The sequence below is a fragment of the Giraffa tippelskirchi genome, chromosome 5, assembly GCF_054371585.1.
Source record: "Giraffa tippelskirchi isolate mGirTip1 chromosome 5, T2T-mGirTip1v1.2.pri, whole genome shotgun sequence".
NCBI lineage: Eukaryota > Metazoa > Chordata > Mammalia > Artiodactyla > Giraffidae > Giraffa > Giraffa tippelskirchi.
In genome coordinates this window covers 34,400,802-34,425,823 of record NC_137279.1, presented here as the reverse complement: position 1 = coordinate 34,425,823, position 25,022 = coordinate 34,400,802, and the positions used below count along the sequence as shown (strand labels likewise).

The 25,022-nt window shown below is 45.4% G+C and overlaps 1 protein-coding gene across 34 annotated transcripts in view; it reads left to right on the top strand.

Moving 5' to 3' along the window:
• RERE (arginine-glutamic acid dipeptide repeats) overlaps positions 1–25,022 on the top strand; it is a 408,969-nt gene that overhangs the window by 348,051 nt on the left and 35,896 nt on the right. For 29 of the 34 annotated variants that reach the window (XM_081490478.1, XM_081490468.1, XM_081490475.1 and 26 more), the window contains one exon: positions 4,101–4,181. In XM_081490478.1, the coding sequence (XP_081346604.1) occupies positions 4,101–4,181 (81 nt within the window). The other 5 variants (XM_081490501.1, XM_081490498.1, XM_081490497.1 and 2 more) reach the window with 5 other exon arrangements.

Here is a 25,022-nt window from a genome sequence, read left to right as displayed (position 1 = left end):
CGTATTTCTGGAAGTAGTTAGTTTGAAATGTCTATAAGACAAGTGTTCCCCATGGGCTTGGACCATAGATTTAGCCTTAGAAATAGTGGTGAGAATCTTGGATGGTATTTAGAGCCAAAGGAACAGCGGAAATTGTATTGGGGGGGGAGTTTGGAGAACAGGAACCCTGGAACAAAGCCTTGGGAAGACTCAGATATCTAGAGGTTGAGTAGGGTTAGGGTTAAGGTGAAATGAGGAAAAAGAGCAGAGTTTAGTGTCATGTAGCCAGTAAGACCAAAACTCTGTTAACAAAGTTCAAAACGGACCATTTGGCACCGAACAGTCTGGTTCCACCATGACCACCCTCGCCCAAGCCCCTGTCATCTCACAGTTTCACCTGTGTATTAAACACTTGGGAGTTCCACCTGCCTAATGCTCTAGGGAGGCAGCGGGGTATAAGATTCCATTCCTGTCTTTTCAGAGCTTATAGACTATGAGTATGCAAGCCCTTAGACAAATAAACACCAAGTGAATCTGGGGGATAGTCAGAGAAGTCTCATTTTGGAGTGGGCGGGGTTTGAGCTTAAGTTTGAGGTGAACTGGAGTAGGCTGTGGAGAGAGGTATTAAAGGTACCGCAGAGTCAGAGCTCAGACCAGGATGGTGGCGGCGTTGGCCAGGTGGCATTAGTGGATGTCTGTGTGGTAAGGTAGGCTGGGGTGGGGTCCTGGTGCACCTGCATTTGAGAATGCAGGTCTAAGGGGTTAAACACCCTCCCTCTCCCGAAGAGGTCCAAGAACTAGTTTCAGTGCATGAGGGCACGATGGTACAGGACTCATGATGGAATCTGTGGTTTTGACAATTCCTTGGCAGAGCCTTGTAAGTGGCCTGATGGGAGAGATGGGTTCATAGACTGGCGGGTAGGAAAGAAGGGGAGGGGTTTGGCCTGGGACTGGTGCTTGTATGGTTGGGAAAGGAGGGCACAGAAGACCTTTCTTTGGAAGAACAGCGAGGACTGGATTTTGATTTGAGGGGAGACAAGAAGGGCAGAGTCACTGATGATGGTGCCATGATTGAAAATGGAGTCTCTGTAGACCCTTAGCCCTCTTTACTGAGACTGTGGTAGTGACGCGGGGCGTGGATTTCAGAGCCCGGGTTTGGAATTCTGCCTTTACCACAGAGGAGTTGGGTGACCTTGGTCTGCCTGCTTAACTGACGGTGCCTCAGCTTCCTTGTTGGTAAAATGGAGATGATAACAGTACTTCCTTGTAGGGTGTGAGGACTCTGAGGCTCTGGGCACACAGTAGGTATTTAATAGCTATGTTCAGAGGATTATAACAAGTAGAAGACTCGGGGTCTGACCTCAAGTTTGTGGAAGCCCCTTCCCTGCTCTTCCAGATTCAGCCTTTCTCAGGCGCTCCTTCGCTTGGCCGACTTCTCCCAGTGAACCTGTTGTGTGTCCTCTGGCATCGGGCCTTCTTTCGGATTGCATGACCCTGCCATTCTACCACCTGACTCATGGCAGAGCCCACCTCAGCTCGGTAGACTCTGTCTGTTACCACTTTCCACTCTGCCCCTGTCTTTTCTGGAGGCCCTTCCCACCCTTCCACACCTGCAAATGCTCTGCTCTTTGAGATCTGACCTCGGTGACCGTGACAGTCTGTCCCTCCTCTCGGCTTCCTTGCAGCACTGGTGAGCTGCCATTCACTACTTCATGCTTGGCTTCCCTGAGACTCAGATCATTCTCTAATCTAATAACCTTGCACACATTTATCTTACCTGCTAAGAATGAATTCATTTGAATAAAGGTCCATGACTGCCTGTTTGTTGTTATTTACAAAGTTCCTCCCAGTGTTAGGTGCTCACTAAATACTCAACTCCTGAAAGTAGATTTAAGAAGTGTTAATTCCGAAGGCTGAGGTTGAGTTCAGGTCATCCCCAGCTCACACTGGGTTCCCTCACCAGCCTCTCCCACTGCATTGCAGCCAGTCTGTCCCTCAGGCGCGGCACAGGCCACCCTACCCCTGGGGCAGTTGCTGCCCAGTCTTTTCATGCACAGTCGTGCGTGCTCTTCTCTGCTGGCCTCACCATGAGGACCAGAACTCTTCAGCCTGGTCTAGAAGGCTCTGCTGCCTGGCCCTCTCCTGCCTCTTTGGTCTTGTCTGTGGCACTGCACTTACACACCCTGTCCTCTTTGCAGTTCCCAGAATGTCCCCTGTGCTCTGCTGGCAGCCCCACTGGAGCCCACTGGGCAGGCTCCTGCTTTTCCTGTCACTTCCTCTAAAACACCCACTGAGTGAGTGCTTCCTCCTCCTGGCCCCACCTCCAGCCCTTTGTTCCTCTGCGGCTTCTCTTTGGGGCCCAGAGATTGATGTGTTTACCTGTTTGCCAGCCTGGCTCCTTGAGGGCAGGCGGTCTCATTCCTCTCCAGATCCCAAAGGAGATCCTCTGCACTTAGCCCAGGAGGCGTCCTGAGCATGCGGATGACACTTTTTTCAAGTAACAAGGGTCACTCTTCTTCAGACTAGAAAAGAGCTGGCTTCTTTCTTGTGCCTTGACAGATTGTTCCTTTTGAACTATACGAATTATGTTGAAAACTGACAGTGATGAGTCATATCTTAGAAAGGGGTGAAATCTGAAAATGCAGAGCCTCCAGGAATGGAGTAGGAGGTTGCAGATCGGTCTTGCAGGCCAAGTCTGGCTCTTCGCAGAATTTGCCCGGCTGGTCTCCACCGCGGGGAGTGGGAGGGACGCTCCTCCCGGTGGGCAGGTGATTTATTGGCTAGGAAGCTTCCGCGGTGACTTAGTTGTGAAACGGCGCCCTGCGAGGTGCCGGCTAACGCCTGGGTCGGAGGGACCGCGGGAGTCCTCGGGGCCAGCCCCCGCTTCGCAGCCCGGGGGGGCGACGGGCGTGCGCCGCAGACTCGGCCCGCCCGGGGGAAGCCCAGGGACTGAGCGGCCCGGGAGGGGCCGCGAGCGCCCTCTCCTCGTGCCCGCCGCGGCGGGGAGGAAGTTTCCGTGCTCCGCCGCCCGGGTCGGATCCCGCTGTTTGGAAGGAGGAAACCGAGGTACGGCGCCGGGGCCCCGCGCGGAGCCTCGGGGTAGGGGCCAGAGCCAAGCCGGCGGGCGGCGCGGCGATCCAGGCCGCCTTTTGCAGCCGCCCGCGGCCGCGCCGGGCTCTGCGCGCCGCTCTGGCCTCCTCCCCCGGCGGCGGCGGCGGCGGCTGCGGCCTCAGCCCCGCGCCCCGCGCCGCGCGGCCCCGCCGCGGTCACACGCCGAGCCGCCCGGCCGCCTCCGCCCTGCGCTTTGTGGAGCACGAGCCGAGTGACAGGCGCGGCCTCTCGCCGCCGGGACTCGGAGCGCGGCCCGCCGCGGCCCCGGTACCTGTGGCTGCTGGCGTCGGCGCGCGGGACCCGGCTTCGCGCCCGAGGTGGGGGCCGGGGAGCTGGCAGGGCCCGGCTGCGGCGGGGAGGGGCTGCCCGGGAGGAATGGGGCAAAGTGAAAGTCCCGGACCGCTGAGAAAATGGGGGCCGAGGGGGCCGGGAGAGGGCAGGGGTTCTGGTGGCTCGGTTTCTGGTGCCCAACACGGCGGGGCAGGTCGGCGGGGTCCGGGCCCCGGTGGTCTTCCGCCGCGCTGGTGAATTCCTGGGATTAACGAAAGGCCTTTTAACCCTCTAGGGTGCCCTTCTGGAGGAAAGTCTCCAGGTTTGGTTGTGTTTCCCTCGTTTGCTCGACACTCTGGGAAGCTTCGTTCTCAGGTGGAGACCACTTGTGCTGCTTGATTAAGAAACCTGGAGCGTATTTATACCTCCGTTGTTTATACCTCCGCGGACAGCTGCGGAGACTGGAGACACCCAGGGCACAGATTGCCTGTGGCCTGAGACACAGGATGTCCTCCTAGACCTGTCTGGTGTGCGGGACCGGGGACCGGATGGAGGCCGTCGGGGGCCTGCGGGGCGGGGGTCCCAGCTGTGCCGCCGAAATATTCCCCCAGCGCAGCCAACATTCTCGCTCAGACTTCTTTGCGGTTGTTGTTCTGCTGATTGCAGATTGCTTTGCTTTGCTGACATCCTGTTTTGTTTTTGGTTTTTACATCCCATTTGTTGTTTCTTTTTTATCACAGAAACGCTTCGTTAAGGGGCTTAGGCAGTACGGCAAGAACTTCTTCAGAATTAGAAAGGAGCTGCTTCCCAATAAGGAAACAGTGAGTACAATTGGACTTTATGTAACTTGATTTTTTTTCCTCTTCTCTCTTGCTGCTTCTCCACACTTGATCTTATGAAATGGTTTCCTTTAACCCTCTGTTGTGCTCGGACTCAGGCGGGTCTCTAGGATCCTATTCGTTTTACTTCACTTTCGTTTTTCGCTCATGATTCTAGATAGTAAACTGACAGATTATGCTTACCCTCACCCCACCCCCAAGAAAGTGGATTTCGGAACCGAAGAATCTCTGGCATCAGAGGGTTGGTGGGGGGGAGGGGAGCCTGGGGTGTTGGGAAGTTAACATCTAATTTTAAATACAGTGGCTGAAATAGAAAATACTATTTATCACGAGTTTGGATTTGGTTATTATCAAAAGTCATCAACAAATAATAGAGCTAAGAGGTTTGTAGCTCAGTATACTTTAAATTCTCTTGGGACTTTTATTTAGTTAACGTTGCTGTGTTTTGAAGAGTAGTTTTAACTAATTTGCCAGCCCTAAAAGTTTGTACTTTTTTTTTTTAAGTGTGTACTTTTTATTGGAGAGATATCAAGGGTCCTATAAATTGCTTGAAATGAGGCTTTAAAAAATTCCTTTGATACTTAACAAACCTGAGAGTCAGATCTGATGACGGCTCTTGCTAAATTTTGGGGGGAAGAGGGTTTGGTGAGAAATCTTGGGAGTGAAGTTACATGAAGAGAATGCCACTCCAATTAAAATAAATAAATAAATTTTAAAATAAAAAAAAAAAGAATGCCAGTAGGAGATTCGTTCAGTCTTACCTGACTGTACCTGTAATTTCCTACAGGTGGTATTGGAGGAGAGTGGAGGAGCCCTTGGCTAGGCCAAGGAGTAGGGGAGACTGGAAGTGGAGTAGGACCAGTCTCATCACAGTGTCTATGGGCCCTAGAAGTGACTTCAGGACCTGGGGATGGGAGGTGAATATTTAGGCTTTGAGCTGCTGCTTTCCCCAAACCCCCAGCCCCACCCGCTGCTTTTGGGAGTGGAAGGAAGAGACTGTTCTGGGAGCAACATCCATGCCAGAAGCTGTGGGGCAGTTTGGATTTTGGTTTCCTAGTTGGATATTGTTTATTGATTTCCTCTTATTCAATTTTCATTCTTTTCAGGTTTTTTTTTAAAAACAAAATGTTTCTGGACATGTTTTCTGTACAACACCTTGTAAACAGAGCTCATAATAGGGAAGAAGGTTCTGAGATTTCAAGTATAGCCTCATGTATATACATTTGTGGTTTGCATTCATAAATCATAATTAGATGAAACTTTCAGTATTTATTATACATCTGAATATGCTGAGATAGGTCATTTTGAGGATAGTGAAAAACTGTTTATGGACAATAAAATACAGGTTGAATCTGTATAATCAACTTACATTTTACTTTTTCCAGAACAGATTGGAAAAAGGTATTTAATGTGGAGCTATGAATGAAATACTTTTATGTTTTCTGAGGATTTCATTTATTTGAAGTAAAAACTAAAAAGACTTTACCCAAGTACAGGAATTTTGGTTTGGCCAGATTGGAATGAAAATAAGAGAGATGATTGAAGAGAGAGATCTGAGCTGATGTGAAGGCCCAGATTATGACCGCTCAGCCTGAGTTTTCTCTCTCCTTGCGCTCTGCGAAAAAACTTTCAAACCATGAAAAATTTGATATGTTATCCCTTGACAATTATTTTATTTCTCTCTTAAAAAATAAACTTAATAGCAAGATTAAGCATTGAGTCTAAAATCTAGTGTCTTAACATTTGGAAATGCCAAACAATTTGCATTTTATCTCCCTTGAGGAAAGGGAGCTGAATGACCTTTAACCTAGGGAAGGGTCTTCTCATCTGTGTTTCCTCCTGCTTTTGGTTGGCCCTTCTTCTTACTGGTGATGTCTGACTCAGAGTTCTGGGAACAGCCATCTTCTGAGCAGGTTTTCTGGTCTTCTCCAGGTGCCTCTTTCCTGAGACCCTTCCCCGTCACTTCTCTGCCACCCCTGTTTCCCAGCCATGTGGCTCCTCACCTCCCACCTCCTCTGGCACCCAGCAGTCTTTCTGTTTCCAGCCTCTTCTTCTGGGCACCATCATGGGAGAGTCATTTGCAGCACTGGAGAATGGATTAGGGCTGATATTGGCAAACTGTTCCTAGTGTCCTGCTGGCTTTTGCATGCAATTAGAGGTTGGTAGTAGGATAAATCTAAGTATTCTAGTCAGCTGCAAGAGGCACTCATCTTGTATTTTCCTTAGTTATCAACATGGCCACACTAGTCAGCTAATCATTCACAACACATAGAGAGGGGAGGGCAAAGGTTATTTTTTCATTTTTGCTGCAGTAGAAGAGAAAATTTCCAGGTACGTGTTATTGGTTCAAAACTTCCTGGGTAGAAATCTTCATATGGTCGTGCCTTTAAAAAAAAAAATATGTGTGTGTGTGTAGCAAATCTTGTTAATCTAGATACTTTCCATATTCTGTTCTATTTACCAGAATTATTAACTCATTTCTTTGCTATTCTCAACTGACTGGAAACTTCAGTAGGGTGTCAGCATCCAAAACAACATGCCTGATTGGGCATGGGCGCAGGGTCAGCAGACCTGTATTCTATTCTTGGCCTTACTGGTAACTATAGTACTTGATGATCTCTTTTAACTGAGCAGTCTGCTTTGAGTTGTTCATTGGGAGGTTCAAATCCTGTGAGGTCAAATCCTGACCAGGCCTGGGAAATTATTTTTTCTAAAATGTTGTGTCTTTGCATGAGAATTTTACAGGCATTCTAATCTCTATAAAATGTTTGCACATCTTTGGCTGTTGCTGTGCCAGAGACCAAAGTCATCTGCTGCTTACCTGCCACAGGGTCTTAGGCAGATTACTCAACCTCTCTGTCCTTGATTGTCTGTCTAAAATGGGCTGATCCTTCTACCTGTAGAATTGTTCTGAGAATTTAAATGAGATAATGTCTATAAAGGGTGAATGAAAACACTTGAAAACAATTGTTCTTCCTGTCTACCCCCAATTAAAGTAGCTAAATGCTATGAAAAGTACAGAATTGTTTTCTGCTTGTAAACATAATGAACCTATATAAAATGAAGTTACCTGTTTTTCATTCATCTGTTTTACAGAAAAGCCCTTTAATTGAAAACCAGTGTGTGGATGGCACAACCTGGTTTAAAGGGTGTGAGTCCTCCATCTTGGAGCTTCGTTGAGGAGAGTTCCATCCCCACCAGGCCATTCGGTGCGGTCACGCATTCAGAACTTGCTGGTGGTCATGACCAGCTTCCCCCAGCTCTTTTGATTTCTGGTGTTGATCACTCAGGAGCTAAATCTGGCTTTTCTCTGAACACTGCTGCCCACTGAAGTGGGAATAGTGGCTGTGATTGTGGAAAACCAACTGTTTATAGAGGCTTAGTTGAGTGGGTGTTACATGTTAACCTCATGGTTCGCAGGAGAATAATTGCAGTAGTTTAGTGTCACGGTCATGCAAGTATCCTCTAGCTTATCTTTCTTCCAGTTCTTGCTTTCTCTAGAACTGTTTGCCTCCCTCAATGTGCTTATGAGATGTATATAAGTAGTAAAATATGGTAAGGAATTTTTGCTGAGCATCTCAGTTTCCCCTTGGCTGTATGCCTCTTCTCTCTCAAGATACTGTATGGTCTAAACCACATCAGAGTCTAGGGTATGAGCACATTTGTATAAATCACAGCAAGTGCCCCGCGGCTGAGCTTCTGAGAAATGGATGGGGAGCGAGGCCTCTTGGGTTCTGCTTTAAGCACTGCCGCATCATCACTGGATTGATGAATCACATGACCTTTGATGCTAAGGTAATGACTGAAGAAACAAGAGAACTAATAGAATTGAATCTTAATTACTAGGAGAGGAATCCATGTTGTATATAATACAAAATAATAGGTGGTCCCAAAATAATTTTTTTATTTTTACACATTGTAGTTTTCTTCAAAATCATGAGATGATTACTCAGGTGACAGTGACGTATGTTTCTTCTTTCATGCTGAGCACATCTCTTTGTTTGAACCCAGGACTTTCTGTGTCTGACACGTGGGTGGTTGTCCCTGGAGTCCTGGCTGGCCTCTGTGTAAAGCTCTACCTGCTGTTGGCGTGGACAAGTTCATCCAGCATTGCCTCTAGACAGGGAGGGAGCACTAACTTAGTGACCTGTCTCAGCTGCAGCTGACTATACTGAGAAGACAGTTTGATCCACCCTGACTTGGTAGAAGAGGTGACCCCAGAGGATTATTGGCCTCTGGACAGAGAAGGGGAACAGGTACATGCTCTTGACTGTCTTTCTCATCTCTTGAGTTTTATTTTTGAGTACCTCACCCAACAGAGATGAAGTTCATGTTATTTGTCAACCCAGTTACTGGTACATTAATATTTACTATACCAGAAATTCATTTTCATCCACTTCCCATTTTCAAAGCTAGCTAAACATTCTGTGTAGTTCAATTTTAGAAAATTTTGTATACCACTGAGCATGGTGATGGTGAGGTGTCTTTAAAGAGAAGCAAAGAGCCTGCACTGCAGCAGGAAAGGTGAGCCATTTGCATGGTTGGCAGTTTGTGCTCAGGGCCCTGGTGTGGAGGGCCAGGCCCCGCAGTGACCACGGGGGCTGGGGGTTTCTGGGAGGCTAATTGGAGGATGTGATATTTGAACTGAACTTTGAAGAAAGGATACAGGCCGAGGTTGGGAGGATGGAGGAAAAGCGACTTTCCAGCTGTAGGAAACATCATGAGCAAAGGCATGGAGACAGGAAATTGCAAAACGTGCCCAGCAAGTCCATGAGTGTGGTTGGGGAGAAGGCTGCATGAGCTGATGCCATGGCATGTGAGCCAAAATTATGGCTTGGAGGTGGAGCTAGGGGGAACTTGCACTTTCCCCAAAGAGTGAAATTTGGGGACCCACCAAAGGATTCTGAGAAAAAGAGGTGAGAGCATGGAGCTGAGCATTCTCCAGCAGCAGTACCAAGAAGGTGGAGACCAGAGAGGAAGGTTCTTGCTAATTCAGTCTAGTAGTAGGACAGAAAGTGGGGAGCCGAAAATGGTTTGTAGAAATGGAAGGCTTTTATCTGGACTGTCTCTATTGAAAACTTACTGGGTTTTGGTTTTTTTGTGGGTTTTTTTGCCTTTTTTTTTTTTTTTAAAGGGGACTAAAGGGCCAGCTGGTTTTGATGCTTTGAATTTTTTTAACCTTGGGTGATAGGATGAAAAGTATTGGAGATTTAAAATTTCGATTTGAGAAATAATATGAAAAATCAACCATCTTTCTCAGCCACATTTCTGAGAATGAGTTCTAGTGTGTGCTTAACTTCTCAACGTTAAGTTGTTCCTTTCTTCAGGCAAAGTATCTTTGCATAGAGCACAGTCCCTCAGCAAAGAATAACCACTTTTGAGAAAAGGCTTTAAGATGGAGTAATTTGGATTCTGTTAATATTAAGAGGTTAAAACTGGCTCTAGTATTTAATACGAGCGTTCAACATGAAGTTTTATTTAACTTCAGGTTATAACCTTAGATAAACAATTTTCTAGCCTCATTAATGCTTAATCTAATGTTATATAACAAAGTGTGGACTTCCTGAATCGGTTGATACTGTTGAGGACACAAATGTTTTATAGCCGCATAACATACTTGGTTGTAAGTAAGCCAGAGATCTCTGACTGCAAATGCTGTGAATACTCGCTACTCTCGGTGTGGTCCTCAGACCAGTGTTATCCTCATCACCTGGAGCTTGTTAAAATTGCAGCCTCGCAGCCTTCTGTCCCTTCCTATTGAATCTGCATTGTAATGAGCACCCCAGGTGATTCGAATGCAAAGTGAAGTTCAGGAAGCCCTGCTGTTTACTGTGATGAGGCCCTGCAGAATCTCAATCCTCTCTGTCAGATTCATTCTTAAAATAATGTTCTTCTCATTCTGTTAAAACTATAGATTATTTCACTATTAAGTAGAGCTTGATTTCCCTTTTCAAAGGATTATAGAGTATTTCAAAGTATTTGGGAACTTCCTGGGTGGTCCAGTGGCTAAGACTTCAGGCTCCCAATGCAGGGGGCCCGAGTTTGAACCCTGGTCAGGGACCTAGATCTCACTTGCACAACTAAGAGTTCACATACCACAACTGAAGATCCCTCCTGCCTCACCTAAGACCTGGTGCAGCCAAGTAAACTAATTTTAAAAACAAAAAGTATCTGGGCTTATTTTCATTATCAGTAATACCCTGATATAGCTTCTCTCTTCCCATCTTCCATTTTTTTCCCCTAGAAACACAATTGTAACTCATGCCTTATTTCCTCTATTTTTTTTTTTTTGGCTGCACCTTGCTGCTTGTGGGATTTTAGTTCCCCGACCAGGCATCCAACCCAGCCCACAGCAGTGAAAGCACTGTGATGCCTAACGAGTGGACCTTCAGGGAAGTCTTGATGCCATGTTGTCCTCTTTATCTTTTGACATGCAGTCATAGTGAGTTAGGTAGAGTAATCCCTACTTGTTTCAAATAGAAACCTTTTCATTTGAAAGGATGACCATCACCTATTAATATGATGTTTGCATGTTTAATACTACAGTGTTTTTAGGTGTTTCTTTCAGTGGAACCCCAATATATGAAGGAGAAACATAAATATTTTGAAAGGTTGGCAGGAAGTGGGTGTGAGGACTAACATGTGCCATAACTTTCTTTCCCTTAATAAGTTATCCTGGGGTAGACACACATAGTTGGGATTTTCCATTCAAGGCAGAAGTGATCTCCCATACAAACAGGCACTGCATTTTGGCAGCAAGTACTTCGATCCTATAGTTGTTCCCATTAAAATGGAGCAGAGCCTTGACTCTATTCATTGAGAATCTAAACTGTATGGATATTGGACTGGGCAGTTTTGACTAGGGAAATCTGAGGGAGAGTGGCTGATGCCCCTTGTGTGAGTGAAGCAGTTAAGAAATTTGCTTGTAACAAACTTTTGCTGCTGATGTTGTGGGGGAAGGGAGGTCTTTAAAAATTAGATGGGTTTTAAATTTTTATTTACTTGTTTTTAGAGTAATTATATTTAGTTTTTTTGGAATCTGTTTTATGTGACATCAGGTTAAACAAATTATATCAAAACTCCCAGAGAATTAGATGACTTTTTAAACCAAGGGCCTTGGATATTTGCTGTTCTCAGTGTAAACATTTTAGACTGGTTTTTGGGACTGTTAGGACTGGTGGGAATGGCATGAGTGCTTCAATTTCATGGGATCTATTGCTTGTAGAAACTGCACTCGAACACTGTGGACGTCTGGTGTTATTGAACACAGTGTTGCTTGTAAGCATCAGTTGTTCATTTGCTGTTGGCATTTGCTGACATTTCTTATGATTTGGTGGATCTTGGTTACTGGGTGACTTTTAAGATGAAAATGTGACTTTTAAGGCCTAAATAGACTCACTTATTTTATTAGCTAGTAAAGCAAATGGAAGGTTTGAAATGGTCTTTAAGAAGACTTTAAAGTTGTGATAATAGTCAGTGTGTTTATCTCCTTGGAGCTCATATTTTATATTTTAAGTGGATTTTTTTTTTTTAGCCTTAATAAGACTTGAGACCCCATCCTAACTTTGAAAATCCAGTTCGCTGATGTTTTTAAAAAATAAATCTTGTCTGTTAAAAAGTGACATTAAAAATAAGTTTTAAAATGTATCAGCAATCATAATTCTTAAATAATTGGGTTTTTTTATTCATTTTAATCTTACCTGAAATTATGCCAATGAGTAAAACTCAGGAAAATAGAGTAAAAATTAATTGTATTGTTTTGAAACGTGACGCAAAGCCTTCATCTTGGTCTCATTCACAGCTGCTCATCAGTGGTGGACAGGATACCTCGCCCCTGAAAAATGTTTTCTGTTGTGTATAATTTGAAAGCCAGTCATATTATGGAAATAGGAAAGGCAAGCACAAGAGACTTGCCTTGGGACACTAAGATTCCATTAAGCTCTGTTTTCTTTTGGAGGTGTTTAATTTTTAATATAAGTTTCCATTTTAATGACCTTTGTTATTTTTTCTACTTTGGAAATAACGATTCTTCTGTTCAAATCCTTCTGAATCCTCTATATGGTGGCACTGTAATTCCCAGGATTTGGCCTTTGCGGAGACTGAACTATCCTTACAAGCTGGCAAGATTAAGAGTGTTTGGAGAGAAGGGTTTTGGGGAACCTTGGTACCCAAGGCCTGTGTGCTGTGGGATATCTGGGGTTCATGAACTGATGCTTGCCCTCCTGCAAGTCACAGCCTAGTGAAGAGGTCGGTGAGTTTGTGTTCTTCCCTGGAAGGTTCTTGGGCTGCCGTCACCGCCAGGATCCTGAGCTTGGTTGTGGGGTTCTGCGTGGGGTTCACATCTGAAAAAGCCACACGGGCCTCTTTCTCTGTGGTCTGGCGGCCATTACCCGAAGAGCCCAACTTCTCTCAGTGAAATTGTGTCTTTCTGCCCTTTAAAAATACTAATTTCTTTGGTTTTAGTTTTGGCCTGTAGACTCTGCTTCCTTTTTTCTCTGATGCATTTCTGTTCTGCACATATACATGCATATGTATATTTATATAGAATATAAGGCCTTCTGGGCAGGGATCTCATTTTAATACCTCTTTATTCACCTTTAGTGCCTTGTAACAGGCCCTGCTTTAATATTTATTCAAAATGAAGTGTGTGTGTGTATGTTCACACATATGTGAATGTTGGGATAGAAATGCATTGTGTGTGTACCTATGTCTTAAAAGCTTAAAACCTCTCAATGTATTAAAGGAAAAGTCCTCCTCATCTTTGCTCTTTGTGTTGGTTTCCATGATCTGCTTAGATGCTCTTTTAAAGACCGGGTGAACCCTGGACATGCTGGGCCTTCCACCATGTAAGGGACAGGAATCCTTGTTAACTCTGTCCCAGGATAGTAAGACTGTGGCTCAGGGTTCACTGTGCACATTGGGCTTTCCTGTTCTGTTTATCATGGGCAGTAAATCAACTCTACTATTTGCACAGCAATTCTGTTTTCTAGATTATTTATAAGATTGAAACCCATTGTTTATTTTTCTCAGCAGGTTTATTGAGCAAGTCAAGAATAAAATATTGTCTTAAGCAGTAGAGTAAGCCATTAGCCAATTGCAGCTTAGCTTCAAAATGTCGAGTGTGTGCCTGTGTGTATTTGTGCGTGTGTGTGTATGTGTGTGTACTGGAGGTGAGAGCCAAGTGAGGTGGAGGAGGTTCAGTGTTGCCACATCTTTGCAAGGTTCTTGTGACTGTGGATTTTTTTTTCTTCCTTTTAGTCAGTTAGTGAGTCACCATCATATGCTATTTTATTATCTTGAAAACAGTCTGGAATTTTTGTCCTGTGTCTTTGCCGTACGAGTGAAACACTACTGGGGATGTTCTGAACATTATTAAGTTGAAGTTTTTCCTGTGATGTTTGGTTATGTATTTTCAGCTGCAGCCATTGTCTCTTTTGTTCCCAAGTGCAGGAGTTTGGATTTTTCTTGAGTTTGGCAAGAAATGGTGACTTTGGTGTGTTTGATTATTTTCTAGGGCTGGAAGCAGTGTAGGTCCCGTGCCTCTGGGATTTGGTGATTGTTGATTTAGGCACATGCCTCCTAAGATCAGAACGGTTCATTTTCTCACAAATGCTCTGTTTTGGGAATGTGTTAATGAGGTACATTGAGCCAGGTCAGAGATTTGTAGCCTTAAGTTGTCGAGAGAGGTGTTTAAGTTTTGGGGGGGAAATATGGAACTTGTGTGATGACTGAATTCAAAAAGAAATGAGCCCTGTGAATCTGTAAACACACCAGTAGCAGAGTAAAATCGGCAGCAAGTGAACTGTAGACATTCTGAAGAGAGTGGGATAAAAAGCAAAACATAACTTTTTTTTTGGCTACACTGTAAGGCTTACGGGATCTTAGTTCCTTGACCAGGGAGTGAACCCAGGCTCTGTCCTAACCACTGGACTGCCAGGGAATTCCCAAAACTTCTAAAATTAATTTCTATGTTTGCTCTGTCCTCTGGACTGAAATTTACTTATCAAAACTTGAAGCCCTATTTTTGGTCTAAGCCTGTCAGGTGACTCAGGAGAAAAGTCCCTGTGTTTCTCTGATCATATTATGTCTACCAGATGTTTAGACAGAATGATCCAGTTAAAGGACAGAGTGATTCTTATATAGCCATCTTGTATTCATATTAAAGTGTACAAATTTAAAATTTAAGAATATGCACCCATTTGTCCAGTCTATTTGTCTTAGACTCAGACTAAGCATACTATTTTCTTTTGTACTGTGTTCTTTCTAATCACTGATTTCCCAAATGCTGTGTCTATAAATACCTAACATTGTTATGACATTTTTCTAGAAATTGGTGACTTCCGACCTCTAGGTAGTGAGAATGTATGTATACAGTTTGTGGTTTAGTCCTCACACAGTTGATCAGCCTGTTCCGCCAGTTCCCTGAGTGTCAGGAGAAGATGAGGGCAGGGGCTCTGCTCCCTCCCAGTGGTCGCTCCCACCATAGTGCATGTCAGCATGAACCCCAGTGCTAGCCTGCATGCTATGGACCATGGGTGGGGCCACAGGAAGAGCATGACTCCTGGAAGATGTGCCTGGAGGGCTGGAAGCTGTTTGAGAGCTAGGTGTTTTAAATGGTGAAAAAACTTGTTTGAAATGTCTTGCCAGAGGAAGTCCTTGAAGTATCCTTGCTGAGGAATTTTCCAAATACCAAGTCCCTCTGCAGCATTCCCAAAGGCGACTTCACTGCTCCTGAGAGCCCAGTGACAGTGAACCCTTTAAATGTGGTTTAAGGTGGTTTTGCACAGGTCTATCATTTGAAACGCCCTCCTTTTATTGAGCAGGAATCAGAATCACTTCACCTCCTGGAGGTTGACCCTCCCTCTCAGAGGGCTCTCAGATGGGTCAGGGCTTCAGACTGCAAGTTGGGTCCACCCCATACCTTGGGTACTCAGCTTGAGGAGCTGAGGGGCTGCCCTGTCCCTGGGCCCCACCCCTTCCTCACCTGGCCCCTCCCTCTTGCTCGGAGGCAGGCACCTGTGCTTATTTCAGGGCACACTTCCTAGCATAACAGAAAGCCACACTGCAGGCTTTGTTTAGTCTGTTGAGTTATGCACATCTTGAGGTTAGCATCTTTACCCTGGCTCTCATTTCCCACAATGAGAAGGTGTTAAGATTACCTGATACAGCAGTGCACACCAAGACTAACCATCAGTGAGGCCATTTTAACACCCAGAGTAAACTTGAGCAGAGTTGTCCAGTAACAAACCACAGCAAAATCATGCATGAAGCTGTGGGCTCTTCTCTTGTGGGAAAAACCATTAGCTTCAGTGATGGCCCCAGATCCCACCACAGGAACCTGTCAGCACTGAACTACCCCTCAAGCCCATTCCTGCATGTTTGGTAAACTGCGGCTGGAGATGAGATAGCAGGCCTTTAGCAGACAGACTCAGGGGTTGAAAGCAGAGCTGAAGGTCTCCCCCGTCCCTCCAGGGAATAAAGCCTGGAAGGGGCTGTTTGTGCACTAAACTGCCAACCCTGTGTTTCAAGATAAATTATTGCTCTGGTGAGTGCTGTCCGTTCTCCATGTTGGACTTTCTGATTTTAACTGAGCCTTTCCCCTCCCCAGACCCCTTCCCCCTCTTTTCAGATTGGTCGGTGGTGATGGTTTAGTCTCCCTGTCCTCTCTGACTCTTGCGACCCCATGGACTGTATCCCACCAGGCTCCTCTGTCCATGGGATTTTCCAGGCAAGAATACTGGAGTGAGAGGCCATTTTCTTCTCCAGGGGATCCTCCTGACCTGGGGATGGAACCGAGGTCTCCTGCATTGCAGTCAGATTCCTTACTGACTAAGCCACCAGGGAAACCAAGTTGGTTGGGGCATACCCCAGCAGTGTGCTCCATGGTGAGTGCACCCTGACCCCAGGATGACATCCTCACCTGTTATAACCTGCTAACCCAGTCTGAGTAAGAAGCCAGCATTTTGATCTGTTCACTGCTGCTGCACCTACTCAGTGGACATGAATTTGAGCAAACTCCAGGAGATAGTAGAGGACAGGGAAGCCTGGCAAGCTGGAGTCCGTGGGGTCGCGGAGTCAGACACGACTTAGCGACAGAACAGCAACAACAAGGTCTGTCATTTGGCTTCACAGCCCGTCTCTTGAATAAATACAGATCCTTAGGTATCAGGTTGACCGTTTCCTGTTCTCAGATGCTGTACTCCTGTACTCCCTCTGCTGGTTTTGAGACAGGTGATGCCTCCTTAAGAAATGTAATCAGTTCTGCACCGAAGATGACATGGTCCATTTCCTGGGCCTTCAGCTGTGTATGTAGCACAGGAAAAGCAAGAGAAAGTTGCTATGGGAAAGTTCCCTCTGGCTATGGGAAAGTTCCTTCAGTTTCTTAGGCAGGGCTAGCCAGGAATAGATGTGGTAGAGATTCCTCTGCCTCACATCCCGCTCCTAAAATACTACCGGACCCTGTAGCTTGTTTGGGGGCATTTCTCTGACTTTCTGTTCACTTCTTGTTTTCCTTCACTGCACCTCCTGCCTTCAGCCCAGCCCCACTCCCCCCAGCACTCTGCGGGAGTCATTTTTTATAGCACACGTAACCTTTAAGCCAGAAAGAAAGTGTGTTGCTTATAACAGAATTAATCTCTTTTCTGCTTTTATTTTGAAAAGTCCTCCCTGTTGTTTAATGTGGAGGATATTCGTGCTGAAAGCCTGTTCTGAGTAGGCATTCGTGCATCCCAGAGGAACTTTTGATTTATTTCCTTAACTCTGCCCTCCTTTCTCTGTGGTTCAGAAACCTTTAATGGTCTGTGAAGCTCTGAGACTTCAGTGCGGAACAGTAGTTGGTTTAAGAGCCCCTCCCACTATATAAAGGCCTGCCGGTTTCCACATGCTGGGTTTTTGACTCCCTGAAAGGCTGACCTCTCACAAATTTTGGTTCTACAGCGAGGTATCCTGGGTTGGGGCCTTGATAATGCTTTTGTGTATTTTTTTTTTTTTCCTTCCCTGTTTGAAAAGTTGTGATGAAAATTCCGGGCTCTTGGCCAGCCTGTGGGATGTGCTGCAGTAGGAATGTTTCTGGTGCCCTTTGTTACGGTTCAGCTTTGATTAGGTTTATTTCCCGTAAGCTTGATTTTTGTCCCCACTCTCCTCCCCTTTTTTATGGCTAAGAAGGTTAACTTAGCCAAGGTTAAGCATTTTATTGCGCAAGCTGCTGCAGCCTTCGCTGGATCACTGTGCCAGGCTTCTGTGAAGAAAGAGACCCGGGGAAGCAACCTTTCCCTCCGTGTTTCCGCTTCTTCCTCGCAAGACTTCTCCCAAGCCTTCTCTTTTTAACTCCTGCTTTCACGTATGCAAGCTCTGTCGGTCGCCCCGCCTGCTGCCCCTGTTTCTTCTACTCAGGGTGTTCCAGGAAACCATGGTTCAACTTGTCTTGAGATTTTGTTAAGCTGAAAATCATGGTAGGCCTCTCTGGGGTTTCTGTCAGGTGTGGGGGGAGGAGGCCCCCTGAATAGCAGTCAACAGACACTCCTTTGATCCTCCTTGTGGTTCTCCATTTCAAAAGAAAGAAGTGGTTGCAGCTTTAGTGCCCCTGTGACTGTGGATTTATAGCTCTTTTCATCCTTACAAATGAGAGCACTTTACAGACATCATTGCTTGGCTCCCCCATTACCCCTGCCAGGGAGAGGGGGCTGCAGTGTTGCTGCAGGGAAGGAAACTGAGGCGCCCTACCCCAGGGGGGCCCTCGCAGGCAGAGCAGGAGCTGGGGTGAGCCCAGGGCAGAGCCTTGGTGGTGTGGGTGCTTGCCTTTGGGGCCATGGTTGCTTTTTATAGGAGGAAAGGGAAACTTTATTACCATAGAGGAGCTTTATTCACAGCAGGGTTCCTTGGCCGGCCTGCAGTGGTGAAGCATGGGGACCTGAAATCCCCCTGTGTCCGGGAGTGGCTGGCATGCAGCCCTGGGTGAGCTGGCGCCAGCCCTTGCTGGAGGTGCTCTTTGATTGCTGCCCCAGAATGTGCTCAGTCTCTTTCTCTTGGGAAAAATTTGGTCCTGCTTCCCTCTGGGTTAGGTCTGGGAGCCTGTCAGTCCTGTCGCAGGACAAGGTGGAGCTTGGTCACGGCCACACAGCTTCATCTTTTCCAGACTCTGCAATGAACCCGTGTGAGCCTGTGTCTAGCTCACCCTGGTCCCCCTAGACTCTGCAGACAGCACCCCCAGACTGGTCCCTCCTGGTCAGGAACTCGCCATTAATGTAGCGCTTCTCACCAGTGCCGCTGTTGCCCCGCTTTGATGAAGTCCATTTGTGAGGCTTAGCTTTTGTGTCTAAGTGTCTCTGAAGCTAATGGAGGGCTGTGTAGGGTGATTGTGTTTCTCTTCCTTCCTTCTCCCAGAGTCCTGTGAACTCGTTCTTGCTCGAGCTGAAAATTTGGCCTAAAGTTATATATGTAAACAATACCTCTTAGATTTTTAAAGAATCTATTTGGACTAAAAGGAATAGAAATCTCCAACTATTCTAATTATTCCCAGCTCTTCCTTTCTTCTCTCACAGACAGTTTTTTAAACTGCAGTATCACATATATAAAATGTTAGGGTTATTCTATGCATGGTTACCTTTTAAACCTTTTAGTTTGAATTAGTTTCAAACTTCCAAAGAAAGATTGCAAGAATAATATCAAGAATTCCCATATATCCTTTACCCAGATTCCCCAGATGTTAACATTTTATTGCATCGCTTTCAACTCTGCCTTTTTCCTTCTTCCTTTAAAAGCCCATGTAGTTTTTTCACCCTGAACTATTTGAGGGTAAGCTGCAGACCTATTGCCCCCTTTCCCTGACAATGCCTTATAGCACCCTCAGGATTTGTGGAAAGGATATTAACTGCCTGCTTCCCCACCCAGGCCAGACCCTCCTTCTGCCTTCTGCAATGAACTAGGTTAGACATAGGTTAGACACTTTGAGGCAGGCAAGAGGTTCTGCTTAAGATGTGTTCATTTTTGAGTAACCTGTGTGTTGGTGTCAATAACTTTAAAAAAGGGCCCAGTTTCTCACTTCATAAATAGAAACAAAATGTTCTGATTACCCATCAGAACTGAGCAGTGTATTAAAAGCTCTACATGGTGATCCAGCAGAATTTATCCCAGGAATGCAAGGATAGCTTCACCTTAGTTACGTACCACTGCATGACGTAGCTCCCCACCCAGACTTGGTGGTTTAAAACAGCCATTGGACTGTGTTCATGGGTCCTGTGGTTCAGCAGACTGTGAGGGTGATTGTCTTTGCTCTGTACTTTCTGAGCCTTCAGCTGAGAAGACATGGATGGCTGGGGGTGATGCCAGGAGCTCACAGCTCATCCTGGCTGTGATGACAGAATTGTCTCTGAGGCTGGGCTTGGTGGGCACCGTCAGCGGGAGTACCTATGTGGTTATACTGGGCTTGGGCTGCTTGCAGCATGCTGGCTGGCTCTTTAGGAAAGCGAGGCAGAGTTGCATGGCCCTTTCTGACATCGATTTAGATGTCCTGTCATCATTTCTACCACATTATATTGGTTACAAACAAATTACTGAGGCCAACTCAGGTTCAGAAGAGGGAAATTAGACTATCTTTTGATGGAGGAGTGACAGAGTCACAGTAAAGAAGAGCATGTGGGCTGGGAGATACAATTAAACAGTTGTGTAAAAAGGCATGCAGTAAATTGTAACATTCTGCATAGTAACAACTCTTGGCATCTGGGAAGACAGGTGGCCCTTGAACAGTAGGGAGATGGTTAGGGGCAACAACCCTCCTCACAGTGGAAAATTTGCATATAACTTATAGTTGGTCCTCCATGTGCACAGTTCCTCTCCATCTGTGGACTGAGCCACTCTCAAATGATGTTGTACTGTAATATTTACTGTGAAAAAAAATCCCATATATGTGACTCCATGTACTTCAAACCCATGTTGTTCAGGGGTCAACTGTAGTAAGAAATCTTAATCTGAAAAGGAGTACCTACCAAATACCTACATTAAGCATCATATTTAAAGGTGATAATTTTATAAGTACTTCATTTAAAATAAAGATGCTCACTGTCATCACTAAGATGAGAAGTGTACTCAAATTTGTATATAAGGTCATCAGACAAAGTGTACAAGACACTTAGACACAAGGAATAGAAGAGACAAACTGATTTGCAGCTGATATGTTTAACTACATTGAAAAGCTAGACTTAATTATAGAACAAATGAAAATAGAGGGGAACTGCTATAGTTAAAAGATCAAAATCATCGATGTTCCTGTGGACCAACAATAACCAAGTAGAAAATGTAATAGATTAAAAATACCAATGTCAATATCAAATACCAATCTCAATATGAAAAAAGCAACCCAATCACAAAATGGGCAGAAGAGCTCAATAGACACTTCTCCAAAGAAGACATACAGATGACCAACAGGCACATGAAAAGATGCTTAACGTTGCTAATTATTAGAGAAATGCAAATCAAAACTAAAATGAGGTATCACCTCACACTGGTCAGAATGGCCATCATCAAAAAGTCTACAAATAATAGATGCTGGAGAGGGTATGGATAAAAGGGAACTCTCTTACATTGTTGGTGGGAATGGAAATTGGTGCAGCCACTACGGAGAACAGTATGGAGGTTCCTTAAAAAGCTAAAAATAGCTACCATATGACCCAGCATTCCTGTTCTGGGCATATATCCAGAAAAAGCAGAAACACTAATTTGAAAAGATATATGCACCCCAATACTCAGAGTAGCACTGTTTACAATAGGCAAAATATGGAAGCATCCTGTGTGTCCATTGCCAGATGAACAACTAATGGATGTGGTATGCATGGGTCTGTTTGTGTGTATACACACACACAGTGGAATAGTACTCAGCCATAAAAAATAATACCATTCGCAGCAACATGGATGGACCTAGAGATTGTCATATTATGTGAAGTAAGTCAGACAGAAAGGGAAATATAATATGATCTCTGTTATGAAATCTAAAAAATGATACAAATGAAGTTATTTACAAAACAGAAACAGCCTCACAGACATAGAAAACAAATTTATGATACCAGAGAGGAAATGTGGCTTGGGTGGAGATAAATTAGGAATTTGAGATTAACAGATGCACACCACTATATATAAAATAGATAACCAACAAGGACCTGCTGTATAGGAGGATGTGATTCCTATGCCCTCTCCCTCCTTTGAGCCCCCATCGAATTATGTGCCCCTCTTAGGGCATTTGTCTGGCTCTGTTTGCTCTTACAGAATTAACATCTTCAGCCTTCTTTTTTGGACTGAACTCTTGAAGGCCAGGACTGTCTAGCTGATATGTATTTGTCTCTGTCATAGTGTCTTACACATAGTTGCTCGAGAAATATCTAATACTGCCTTAAAGTTGAAGGCTGAGGTCAGTCTTTTTGAAGATCAATATGAATTGGAGAACAAAGAGCCTGAAATCAGAAAGGACAAATTTTAGAAGGTTGTGAAGATGGAAATGTGCATGTTGAAGTTAGTGGATAGTGTCCAGGGAAGATGGAAAAGACCAGAAGACCCAGGAACTGATCACGTGAGGGAGAAAGGTGATAAAGGAGTCCCCATGGCTTAGAGAACTGTGTGTGTTAGTTGCTCAGATGTATCTGACTCTTTGTGACTATGGACTGTAGGCCAATCAGGCTCCTCTATCCATGGGATTTCCCAGGCAAGAATACTAGAGTGGGTTGCCATTTCCTTCTCCAGGGGATCTTCCCAACCCAGGGATTGAACAGGCAGATTCTTTACTGTATGAACCACCAGGGAAGCCCTTAGAGAACTGAGCAAGCATTAAACTGAAGAGCAACGTTAGGTTCTCTGCCTTTTGGTTACAAGGTTTCAGATATATTGAGTTTTTTACATTTTCATTCTCATACATAATTTTGGTAAATATTTTCTGTGGTAGAAAGCCTAGTCTTTAAGCAAACTAGACTTGAAGTCTGGGTCATAGCCCAGCTCTCTTGGGGCTTTTGGTAAGTCTCTCAAGTATTAGACAATTTAGATTCCTCCTTAGTAAGATGGACTTCCCTGGTGGCTCAGAGGTTAAAAAGCGTCTGCCTCCAATGTGGGAGACCCGGGTTTGATCCGTGGGTCGGGAAGATTCCCTGGAGAAGGAAATGGCAACCCACTCCAGTATTCTTGCCTGGAGAATCCCATGGACGGAGGAGCCTGGTAGGCTACAGTCCATGGGGTTGCAAAGAGTCGGAGATGACTGAGCAACTTCACTTTCACTTTCACTAGTAAGATGGGGAAATTCCCTAGATAAGGGAGTGGCTACCCACTCCAGTATTCTTGCCCAGGAAATTCCCATGGACCGAGGAGCCTGGCTAGCTATAGTCCATGGGGTCTCAAGAGTTGGACACGACTTAGCAACTGAACCATCACCACCTAGTAAGATGGGGGCTCAGTTAGAACCTCCCTCAAAGAGTCATTGTTGGTTGGTTGGTCAGTGTCCATGTCTTTGTGACCCCATGGACTGTAGCACGCCAGACTTCTCTGTCCTTGACTATTTCCAGGAGTTTGCTCAAAATCACATCCATTGAGTTGGTGATAGCATCCAACCATCTCATCCTCTGTCTCACCCCGCCCCCACCTTCTCCTTGCCTCAGCCTTTTCCAGCATCGGTCTTTTCCATTGAGTCGGCTCTTTGCATCAGGTGGCCAAATCTTGGAGCTTCGGCTCCAATGAATGAATTCATTCCCATGAATATTCAGAGTAGATTTCCTTTAGGATTAACTGATTTGTTCTTGCTGTCAAAGGGATTCTTGTAAGTCTTCTCCAGCACCACAATTCAGAAGCATCGTTTCTTCCACAATAACCCTTCCTTATGGTCCAGCTGTCACATCCAATACATGACTACTGGAAAAACTAACTTTGATTATACAGGCCTTTGTTGGCAAGTGATACCTCTGCTTTTTTAATATGCTGTCTAGGTTTGTCATAGCTTTTCTTCCAAGGAGCAGTTGTCTTTTAATTTTGTGGCTGTAGTCACCGTCCCAGGAGATTTCTTGGAGCCCAAGAAAATAAAATCGATCACTGCTTCCACTTTTTCCCCATCTGTTTGCTATGAAGTGATGGGACCGGATGCCATGATCTTGGTTTTTTGAAGGAGTCATAGTGGAAGTTAAGTAAGGAAGGCAGCAGTGATTACAGGTGATATGAATTGAGCTCTCATTCTGTGAGGGCACTATTCTAAGCACTTAAACAGATGCATCTCCAGAACAGCTCCTGAGGTGTGTGTACTATTGAGGTAAGTGCTATTTTCACGTTACTCATGAGGAAATCAAGGCAGATGGCAGCACAGTTCACGCTGAATCAGCACTTGAGCCCGGACAGTGTGGCTGCAGAGTGCCAGTCTGCCGCTGCGCCAGGCTGTTTCTGCTGCAGCATCTGTCACGTGGTGCGTGTTCCGTGAGTGTCAGCCGCCGGTGCTTCCTCCCAGGGAGGACACACCATGGCTGCCTCACTGGGCATGTACAGTCACATGGCACATTGGAAAGCACAGTTGTAGGTATTTGTCCTCATTACCTTCTGAATTTCTCCATGCCTTTAAAATGAGAAGATGCTACTGAAAATGAATAAACTGACACTTCGTGGAGAAAGCAATGCTGTAATGGCAGTGAGGCTTTTTCCTCCTTTTTCTTAAACTTGACTTGGACTACTTCATAAGGGGTGCAGGTCTCCTTTGGGGGGTGATAAGAGCGTTTTGGAACTTGATAGAGGTGATGGCTGCAAACATTGTGAATGCACTAAATACCTTGGAATTGTTTACTTTAAAGTAGTTAGTTTTATGTTAAGCAAATCTCACCTTAAATTTTTTTGAGTGAACTTGAGTTTGATTTTTTGCCTTTAGAATTATATAATTACAAAGAGGAGCAATGGGTGGTACTTTATATTGTTAGAATTAAGCTCGATTTATTAGACTGCTGGCTGCTTTAGTTGTCCATGTTGATGAGAAGGACAGGAGCACCCTGCTTATGGCTGAGCAGTGTGTAGACGTCTGTTGCATTCCTTCCAGACTCCATCACTCAAGTCAGAGGACGAGGTGAACAGAGGGCTGATTCCAGGAGGACAGGCATGTTTTAATGTGAGTTTTCATATGCCTCAAATCGAATTCACATCACAGTCTTCTACCTGATTGACTTTTTGAATTGGGTGTGGGCAACAAACCTCACATTGAATTCAGATCTAGAAGCTGGGCTTCAGGTTCATGCCACACAGAAACCGCATCATCCCAGAGTGGAGCCCAAGTGAGCCCACAGAGCCCAGTCCCCTGGACCTCCCTGCAGACTCTGCTGGGAGTCCATGTGTCCCTGAGGACAGGAGTTAAGAAGTGATGTTTTACCAGGAGATTTTCTTCCGCCTAGTTGTTCTCTGCCTTCTCATGAGTCATTAAGGCTTTTAGCCCTGGCTTGAAGGCTTCTGCTAACCTCCCTGAAAGTGCTCCTTGTCTGGAGTCCACTGGAGGTGGGGAGTTAACGGAGTGATCGTCCTTTAAGCATAGAGAGAGGGATGGTCCCTCTGGAGCACAGTCATGAGTGCTAAAATGATCATTGGAGCCTTTCTTCTCCAGTCTGTGTCCCTGTTTTCCTTCACCCTTCACTGTCTGCTGCTGCTGCTAAGTCGCTTCAGTCGTGTCCGACTCTGTGCGACCCCATAGACGGCAGCCCACCAGGCTCCGCCGTCCCTGGGATTCTCCAGGCAAGAATACTGGAGTGGGTTGCCATTTCCTTCTCCAGTACATGAAAGGGAAAAGTGAAAGTGAAGTCGCTCAGTCGTGTCCGACTCTTAGCGACACCATGG